This window comes from Ruditapes philippinarum, unplaced genomic scaffold, assembly GCF_026571515.1.
Source record: "Ruditapes philippinarum isolate M1 unplaced genomic scaffold, ASM2657151v2 ctg1423_1_1_1_1, whole genome shotgun sequence".
NCBI lineage: Eukaryota > Metazoa > Mollusca > Bivalvia > Venerida > Veneridae > Ruditapes > Ruditapes philippinarum.
In genome coordinates this window covers 173,565-184,035 of record NW_026857723.1, presented here as the reverse complement: position 1 = coordinate 184,035, position 10,471 = coordinate 173,565, and the positions used below count along the sequence as shown (strand labels likewise).

Sequence of the window (10,471 nt, the reverse complement as noted above, 5' to 3'; positions counted from 1 at the left end):
GAAAATAGATACAGATATACAGTACGATTTAGTTGCCACAGAGCTTGCAGCCCTTTCATTATGAATTGTGACTACTTAAATAGTTTATGATATTTTTATGTACTGTCTGTGTGGACTACTACTTAAGGCCGGATCTACACCTAGTCTAGTTTCTTAAATGTCACATTTAGATAAGCTAAATAAATGACCATTTCAACATATAATCAGGCACAACTTTTACTGAAACGTCTTATTAAGATTTCCCAGAATTTATACCTTTGTCTATGCTAAGACTATTTATATTTCTATAAAATGTATAAATTAAAGTAAACGGGAAAATGATGCAATTAGCTAAAAACAATGGAGTTAATGAAAGGTGTACATTCTTTTGAAATAAATGGAAAATGTGAGAAAAAAAATATTTTGAGCTTATTAATTGATACAAATTCTTTATTTGATGAAAGTTCTTCACTCTTGATCCCTCTAAATCCCTCTTGATTCTACTATAATTCAGGACACATGTTTTGCCTCTATTCAATACCTTGATTTTTGTTTACCATTGGTTTTGACTACAATATATTATTTGAAACATCATGAGAATTCATTTTATTGATTGAATTTTTATGACCCCAAAGTGCGGTCGCTTGTCTGATGTTAAAAAATGCATATGTACCTGTTTAACGCACTTTGTGTCAAACTTAGACCCCAAAGTACGTAACGCACTCTGGGGTCGGGCCCTAAAGTGCGTTTGATCCCAAAGTCCGTCGTTACAGTGCACCATTTGGTGTAACCTAAACGTTAGTACCGTTAAAAATAACCGATTAAGATTTAAAATGCGAAATACGTAATCCCTAAAACTGAGTGCAACATTAGTAAAGGTATCATAAGACACAAACGGAAATTTATTTTTAACAATATATTCACTGTGTATGCAAGTCAGTTTCAACAGGATATTACTAATTTCCGTTATAGTAACGAGGTGAAGTGTTCTTTAGAATGCTGGGTAAATGCTGCATAGCCAATTTAAAGTATTCTGCAAAACATCCATGTGCAATATAACATATTACAAGTTTGCGATTGTAAATTTATTAATGTAATATACACTTTTAAATGTGAATAAGTGAACATTGATGTCAACATTTATTTCGTCAAAATGCAACAAAACTTTTTACCTTTCCATTCGCCTGCGCCTGACCTGATGGCATCTACAAGAGGCAAAAACTCAAATCAAACATTTACTTAGCCACTACATAGATAGGAAAGTAATAAATAAGAAAATGACACTTGTTTGAAAATTGTCTTTTCTACAATTAAATTGACTCAATAGCTTACAAAATCTCGACTGTAATTCACGAAAATAGACAAAGATTGAAGAGTAACATATTAGTTAGTGTTTTGATAGATAAAACTCAATACATTTAGTTTACCTTGTTATAATAAAATAGTTACATAAGTCAAGTATCAGTAGAATATACCACATTCTATATTAGGTACCTTCAAATTTCCACCATAGATATGATTTAACAAGTCGAAAGCAGCCGAGTAGTTGCAGTTACATAAATAAGTTGGGGTCGCTGGTTGGTCGCACGTGCCACCGTAGTTAACTGTCGGCTGATACAGAAAAACAATTATTACATTTTTCAGTAATTTCATATCACCAGTTGTTTTGTTATACTTTTCAATATTACATGAATAACACATTCTACTTTGATAAAAAAAACGCTTTTTATATTCTGAACACGTTCAATGTGGGTTACTTGTATAGTATTCCATGCTGCTACGGCGTCCCCGTTGACACCGTGGGATAATGAAGGTGTGCTTATTTGCAAACAAAGCGCTACCTATTAACATTGCTGACTGCCCTAAATGTTTTTGTCTTTGATAATTGAAATAAATTTTGATAGCCACATGTATTAAACTTTCAAGAGCATAAAATAGTTATAACATCGGTAAAATATGTTGAAGAAAGAAAGAGATTTTTCATCTTTATAATTTGTTAGAAAAAAATATGTACCATGGTACTCAAAGGGGCAACTATAAATTCTTATATTTGTATCTATCTATCTATATAAGTGATTATAAAGTGTTAAGTTCTATTTTCATACCATGCAATGTTCAGAATTAATATCAAGCACCAGTTTAACATCGTTTCTGTCATGGACAAAGTGTTCATAAAAAGCTTGATTGACACGTCCAATCCCTATATGCAAAAAACATCACATTTTTACTCATACATACACCTTTGGTGTTATTGATACGTATAAAATTTACCAGTATTTGCTCGGGAGAAAAAATCATCAAAATTTATTCTATCCATGTATTTCATTCGTATTCTTATCCACAATCTTTATAACAAAACAAGGAACGCTCAAATTATTGACAAATAATAGTTTACGGTTCAGAACTGTTCACAATTTAGGAGCGGCCGGATAGCTCAGTTTGTAGAGCAGCGGAACGTTATTCTGAGTTCGAGTGCCGGTCAGGCTGCACATTTTTCTCACCCTGTGACAGTTATGTATTTAAAATTTGCTGCTATGTAGACAATAATCCTTTAACAAGGAGAAATCTCGAGATTATTGAAAACAAAGCAATAACAACAAACAGCACAGTTATTCGCTAGCATCATCGACTTAATAACAATACATATGTTTTAGTATTGATGCTATCAAAATAATCCATCATTTCGAAAGTATATTTAAATATATATTTAAACGCCACTGGAAACCCATTCAGGTGACTTCGTTTAGAAGATTTATTGTATTCAGGGAGAAACAGCTAATGTTCAAGGCTTAAAAGGGCAGCCCGAACTGTCGCCTCCTGGGTTCGGCTAATCAAAAGTAATATGTAGTAAGATATTCTTGTGCGCATGTTTCTTGGATTGACAAAGACAATAATACTTGTATAAATTTACCAGGGTTTACAACGGAGTCAGACTTGCCATCATAGATATAAACCTTGTCGTCTACCATATTTGATGTTGCATCAATGTTACCAACTGTAGCTCCACTCTCAGTGGTCAGTTCCAGGGCTGAAGCAGACACAGCTTGTGGTAAGGTCATACAGGTGGCTGATAGCGCCACATTCCCTCCAGAACATGCAAATGGTGCTACGTGAGAAAAACATGTGCATTCGTATATAACTCTTATAAAATGTTTAAAACTAAAAACGTAAAGCCATTGTGAAATAATTTGCAAAGCATCAAATCGGCAAAGAAAGTTTAGTAAACATTCCTATCTATGTAAACATTTTCCAAATAAAAGGTATTGCGTACTTGTATGAAGTAAACCCTCTTTGAATTTCCTTGAGAATAGTAAGATATGTATATATCGAAGGATATATCAAATTTATAGATTGGCCATACTCATAAAGCTCATTATTGTTCTTATGGTAGAAACAATTGATACACCAACCATTGTGATAAAAAAATCTACGAAATTGAGATATTTGCCATTAATGACAAAAGAGAAGGAAAATTACTTTAAGTATCTTTCATGCAGAATTGCAAAGTAACTCAGAATAAGTTTGTTTTCAATTGAATCAGCAACACTTGTTTACATTTGTTGGGGTAATATTGGTGTAACATAACATAAGTTTATTAACAATTGATAGAAAACCCGATCATGAATGCTCAGATTAAAAACAAGACTGTACAATAATGAAATATGTGAAAAGTATCAGTAAAATCGTCGAACTCAATAAGCAAGTATTAACTGCTTGTTAAACACATGTCAAACCATAGGGAACGAGACTGAAGATTGGGGCGCAAATTTTCGATCGTGAAACGGTTTTTCTACATTTAAAATAAACATATCTTTCAGTATCAGTGAGTATTACCGAGTGTATGGCCTCAAAGAATATATTATCAATTGAACACAATCTATTACTTTTAAAATTGGTCAAATTTGACGGTTTAATAAAAAAAGACTTTTTTATGTATACATATACATGTACTGTAATTATGGCTGATTTTTAAACTAGCAGATTATATCAAATAGTAAAGACCACCCATTCGGATAATATGAAAAGATATTCAAAGGTCGAACAAATTAAAAAGATATAGATAAAATCAAGTCATATAGCTTACGACCGGCTATCATTCCCACACCCATGATATTCTTTGAATAAATCACGGGATCTGCGTTGCCATAGCAGCACCATGACGAGATTCCCCGACACCGTAGATACCGACTTTTGTCCACATTGTTTTTTCTGCAAAAGTTGATGAAGATGACAATACAGAATGAATGTTTTCTGTTTCATAGTAATATATGTGGTGTTTTCAGAAGTGAGAAATTGTTCGGGATGTCATATAGATTAAAAAGCACAGAGCAAAATTTGAGCTGCGAAAAGGTACAAGCTTTTTACTCAAATAATAATTGAATAATGCGTGAAATAAATTAATTTATTTTTAGGGCCTCTTTTCTAGCTGTCTATAGCGACGAGACTAAGGAGATATTATGTCGAGGATTTTTCTCTGATCTTTAAATAATCACTTAGAGTGTATTAAAAACTTTAATTTACAACGACTGATTTGAAAATTTCTGAACGAACCCAAACTTCATTCCCTCATTTCTTTAGGTGAAACAAAAACTAAATACCTTTGAAAATGTAATTATAAAAATACATGCATATATAAAGCATGTCTATTTTCAACTTACCAAGCCTTGGTCCACTAGTGAAGAAAAGAAAGCCTTCAGTGCCTTGCAGAAAAGAAATTAGAAAAACAAGGTGAAATATTCCCTTTGTCATTATTGTGATTCACGTTCACTTATAGTTGTATTGTTATAGATATACATCTTATCTTTACATGTTGAACAAAATTAAGTCAAGGCCTGTACAATATCTCAAAGTATTGTTGCACCTACGAGTGACAGTGACAGTTTTCGAATACGTACAACGGTGTTGCTTATCTATACTGACCAACGGGGAGTTGTGCCCGTTGTGTTTTCTTGGGTTTACTTTTAACATGTATTTATAATTAATAATGCTAACCCCATAGATGTTATATAATCCGTAACGTACGGTTACGACATTAAAGCTTTCGTGCATTATACAAAAATATAACTGATAAATCATCGTCAAATCTGACAAGTGCACATGAGTGGCGTTTAGTAAGTCGTCAACGCCTGTTTATATACACACTGTATAGACACTATATAGACACTATATAGAGAATTTAATATATTACTACATGTTTCACTTTAAATGTTCAAATACAGAATACTTGTTTGTAATTTCTTCCACGTTTCATTGATCGTGACACAATTCAATATGGCCCATTATGTTCCAGATATTATTTTCTTTCTATTTCTCAAAAGCTTTCCATTTTTTGGTGTACTTTTATAGTTTCCAATGATACTCAATGGCCAATTAACTGAATCATATTTGCTTCTGTTACTTTCTGGGAATTAGTACAATTTACAGTCGTTAAGTATTTTGTATGGAAGTCAAAATACTAATTTGCTATTATGACGAATAATTTCACATTAAGCACTACTTCCTTCAGGTAACAAGCATCTAACCTGCTGTAAAACCGTTATTTAAATGTTACAAAACCAATGCTTGCCCTTTCTAAGGAAGTAAACTTTATTCGATTTTAAGGCATAATGTGCCTTTAAAGAAATTTATGCAGCCTATTCAATAGTGCGGCATACAAACTCGTCCACAGTACAACACCCTTTGTCAACTTCAATGCAAATGTACGAGTTTATTGACATTTATGAGAGACCAAACATATACAGGAAGGTTAGTGAATACAATAGCGGTATAGAAATTATTTGCTTTACAGTAATCTTAAATATCCAACAAGAAAAGCATTGATGCAAAGCATCAAAGGCGACGCCAAACAAAATTGATCAAGTCTTGCACCTAAATACTTAACAAAAGATGTGTACTTTATAGCAGTACCATTACATGTGACCTGGAGGCTAGGCCCAGTTTAAGTTAAAACTTAAACCAAAAAGAATAGACTCTGTCTTGCCAAGATGCAAAGACAATTTATATTCAATTAACCAATCTTATAAGACTCATGCCATAAGAGAGAATTTCTTTAGATTTATTTTACCAGATACAAGGATACATGAGTCATCAGCATATAATAAAAGCTTATTGCTTAGGGTTGCAGACATGTCATTGACATATATTAGACATAAAAGATGACATAAAATGAACATCAGGGGGACATCATAGGTAATTCTAAGCAGTAGTAGAATGAGTACCAGCCACATCCACCAGCTGCTGTCTATCAGAGGTAAGACCTATACCATGTAAGAATGTCATTACCTATGGCAGATGCTTGAAGTTTCATGGAGAAGAAGAAAAAGAACTTCTTCATGTGCAGTATAGTGTGATCAACTGTATCAAATGCCTTTTGTAGATCTAAAAGTATCATGCAATACTGCCTTTGTCCATTTCAAATGTAATACAATCTGTTAAATGAATCAAACATGTGTCAGTTGAAAAACCACTTCTAAACCCTGACTGAAACTGCCTGACCATGACTCGAACCCATGACTGTCAGAAGACCAACTTAGCTATCCAGCCGGCTACACATTTTCTCTTTAATAATGAAACAGTTCTAAACCACAACATATTTCCCCACTATATTGATTTGTGTCCTTGAATTTCCTGATGTTTACAGAGCATAGTGAATTAAACTCAGTGTTATATGCAGTCACAGGATGAGAAAAACTTTCAGCTTGACCAGAACTCGAACCTGTGACCCACAGAATAATGTACCGCGGCTGTAGCGATTGAGCTATCTGGCCGCTTACACATTTTCTCCCATAAATAGTGAACAGTTCTAAACCGTGACAGATACTTTTAGATTTTTAAATTAACAGGTAGATTAATTCTTAATTAAACAAATAAGAAAATAAAACCTTACATACTCATAGTCTTAATCAAAATAAGTACAAATCTTGCTGCAATGCATTAATTGAGAAGGTCCGCGCAAAAATGCGCTCATTACAGATACCTTACCAAAATATTCCTACGCGCAGGTCATGTTATATTCAGATTAAGTACTATTGTAGATTTTTTCCGAATGTTTTGTTAACCATGTTTGGCATAATTATACTTATCTTATTTACTGTCCATAATTAAAAAGAGGGGCCAGATATTTAATTTGAAATAATGCTTTCACTGATGCCTACCTGGTAAGGAAAGTAATTCCATTGAATACAAACAAGACTTACAAGACTTGTAAATGTTATGTGACATGACTGTACTGTGTTCTGTTTGTGTCACTACTGTAGTCAGTAACATAAGATGATAAAAATATCAAAGTCTGTTTTTTTATTATATCGTAATTGTAACAAATATACAAATAGTAACAAAAGGGACTAATATTATAATATAGTAATATTACATGCATTTTTTCATGTCAAATTAAAAAAAAATGGTTTCTTTCAATACTGATAGAAGACTGTTACCTGAATTTTAGGCAGGTATGAGGAAATTCACTAACATCATGTTCGTGCGAGTCAAAGATATAAAAGCTACTTGACATTGGTGATATATAAAAAGCTATTGTTAATTGATTTATTGGGAGATCAATATACTTTTTTGCTGAATTGCTTTAAAACCATTCATAAAAAAACAATACACCTCATGTTCAAACTGCAGATCAAAGTTTCTATTGTTACCAATGACGCGATCTATCTATCTAAAGTCTATGCTAAATGAGGGTCGTGCGGGCACAAAATGCAGCTTTCGCTGTCGAGTACGGACCCCCGGACATGTCACCAAGCACAGAGTAAAATGATGCCAATGAAATGTAATTTTATATACTTAAGTTTAAATTATTTCAAAACAACCAATATATCAACATGTTATTATTAAACATTTAGTTTCATAAATTTAAATTAAGAATAATTATCAAAAGCAAAATTATTATAGTCTTATGTCTGAAATCTTCTTTATATTGACAAATTCAATCACTAATAGTATACTCAATATTCTGTGTGTAAATGTTATTCAAAATGTAACAAATTATAATTTCATGTACTACTAAAAAAGGGAAATAACAATTTATAACTTAAGTGTCAAAAATCAGAACATTTATAGTTATTTATAGCTTTCGAATTCATGTACAGCAGAACTGCTTTCCGGATCTCATTCATTAATATGACCTGCTACGAATCATCGAAGGGGGGACCAATATAATAATCGAAAGGAGTTATAGAATCCGAATTTATTTTTAGCTGTAAATCGAAGGGATTAATTGATAAAATCCGGGCCCATGGACAAAAAAAATGGTAAACACAAATAGCTTCGCGCCTGTGGGCGCGGAGCAATAGCAATTTATATATTGTATAATTATTTTTACTAAAAAGGGCTAGACAATTATTGGTTGTGCCATTATTTATAACAGGTCAATTTGAAAATGAACATAACTGTACCAATACATGTACAATATCTATTTTTTGTACAGATAAAATACTAACCTTTTTTCTATGATAAGAAATTTTGTGAAGGCTGATTTGTATTTTGCATCAGGGGCACCGGGCAAAAACATGAAAATGCAACAAACGAACCATTTTGTGGTAGATTGTATTTTCGTGTTTTTATCTGGCGCCTGGTTACTTTTTGTACTTTGTTGGTTTTCATGTGGCACAAATTACCCACTATAAAATTTAGTGCACAAATTTATTCAAGGACAAGTAACAATCTACTCTATGAAAAGTATGTTGTCGGTTTGACTCAGGAGACCTGGAGGTTGAGACCGGTGTTCCTCTATTACAAATAGATAAGACAGAAGCTGTCCTTTTGAAACTACAGTATGCACACGTTAGAAAAAAATTAGAATAACTATTCAGAATATGATTTTTTGAGTCTTTATTAATTATATTGCTTGATCCAAGTTTAAGGAAATTTTCAATCAATACATTTATTATCAATGAAAGTCTCATCCCTTTAATAATTACAGGTACGTATATTAATATATATACCTGATAATAATGTCATAACTGTAATTCTTTAAATACAGAAATATTATAAGTATCATCATATCAATATACTAAGATATACATGTATGCACATAACATTAATAATTCCCAGTTTCTATTAAATAAATATGAAATCCTAACATTAACATTGGTACTAATGGATGGAATTCAAAATCTAGTAGAAAGAAAACTATAATGTATAAACTCTATTATAGATACTATTATTAGCCAGCTAACACTGGGTATAAACATCTATAACCTGTAGACTAATTGATACATGTATTATCATTTATAAATTTAAATGCAAGTCTCATCCATCATAACTGTAAGTCTTTAAATACAGAAATACACATTATATCCATATACTAAGATATACATGTATGCACATTACATTAAAAAAATTTCAGTTTCCATCAAAAATAAATATAACATCCTATTAACATTGGTACTTGGATGGAATTCATAATCTTGTAAAAAGGATACTATAATGTATAGTATAAAAGTTAAAAAAAATGTCAAATAGTCTATATAGTATAATAAAGATTGAGTTGTGTGAGTGTCTAAACATTAAATGCATATCTCTTACAGTAACAAATACTGTCCCTCTTTTAACCTTCGATTAGACTTTACTATATAACTCACTGCATATATATTAAGTGTTTAAAATTCATAACTTCAGGATGTTATCCTTTCTCTGTTTTAATATATGGACATGAGCACCTATATGCATGCATAGCTTTAATTTTCTAAATTTCTACCTTTCATTTTTATCAAAGGTTATTTTATTAACAATTTATATACAAACACATAGAAAATAATAATAAGTTTCACATAGTGATTAGAAGCTTCCTGTACCAGAATGTATACTAACTGAATAAACTAGAAAAATCCAGTCTAAGCATGGAGATTAATTAGGTGGTCTAAGGTATATAAAGCCAGTAAATAAAATATATCAATAATTACTTTTCAGGGCCTCTATGCTTTTGATGACCTTACAACTGGTAAATTTTATACAACAAAAATAGTAAGTAATACCTAAGACAGACAGAAAAGAACAAATAATTTAGTTTTATTTATCTCGTGGCCACAAGATACTATGTCGTGGCCACGAGGTACTATGTCGTGGCCACGAGATAGCTAAGTCGTGGCCACGAGATACTATGTCGTGGCCACGAGTTACTAAGTCGTGGCCACGAGATCTCTAAGTCGTGGCCACGAAATACTAAGTCGTGGCCACGAGATACTAAGTCGTGGCCACGAGTTACTAAGTCGTGGCCACGAGATACTATATATATCGTGGCCACGAGTTACTAAGCCGTGGCCACGAGATAGCTAACTCGTGGTCACGAGATACTATGCAGTGGCCACGAGTTTCTAAGTCGTGACGACGAGATATCTAAGTCGTGGCCACGAGATACTATATCGTGGCCACGAGTTACTAAGTCGTGGCTACGAGATAGCTAAGTCGTGGCCACGAGATAAATAACCTATCAGATTACACCATTTATGTGAATTTCCCTAATTAACTAGACATGTGCTATAGT

The 10,471-nt window shown here is 32.5% G+C and overlaps 1 protein-coding gene across 1 annotated transcript; it reads right to left on the bottom strand.

The window, feature by feature from the left end:
* Positions 1–958: 958 nt before the first annotated feature.
* LOC132750704 (poly(3-hydroxybutyrate) depolymerase-like) lies at positions 959–4,130 on the bottom strand. Its single transcript, XM_060740732.1, has 5 exons — positions 4,064–4,130; positions 2,891–3,085; positions 2,085–2,179; positions 1,474–1,590; positions 959–1,184 (listed from the first exon to the last, which is right to left on the bottom strand). Exons 1-5 carry the CDS (start codon positions 4,086–4,088, stop codon positions 1,128–1,130), a joined length of 489 nt encoding a protein of 162 aa, XP_060596715.1. The 5' UTR covers positions 4,089–4,130; the 3' UTR covers positions 959–1,127.
* Positions 4,131–10,471: the final 6,341 nt, after the last annotated feature.

What these genes read in the sequence shown, in the direction of transcription:
- LOC132750704 (XM_060740732.1), bottom strand. Translation starts at nt 4,088, where the DNA reads ATGGGTGTGGGAATGATAGCCGGTC. An exon ending in TGTGGGAATGATAGCCGGTC is followed by an intron (nt 3,086 to 4,063) that starts GTAAGCTATATG and finishes TTTCTCACGTAG; the next exon opens with CACCATTTGCATGTTCTGGA. An exon ending in TCTATGGTGGAAATTTGAAG is followed by an intron (nt 1,185 to 1,473) that starts GTACCTAATATA and finishes TGCCTCTTGTAG; the next exon opens with ATGCCATCAGGTCAGGCGCA.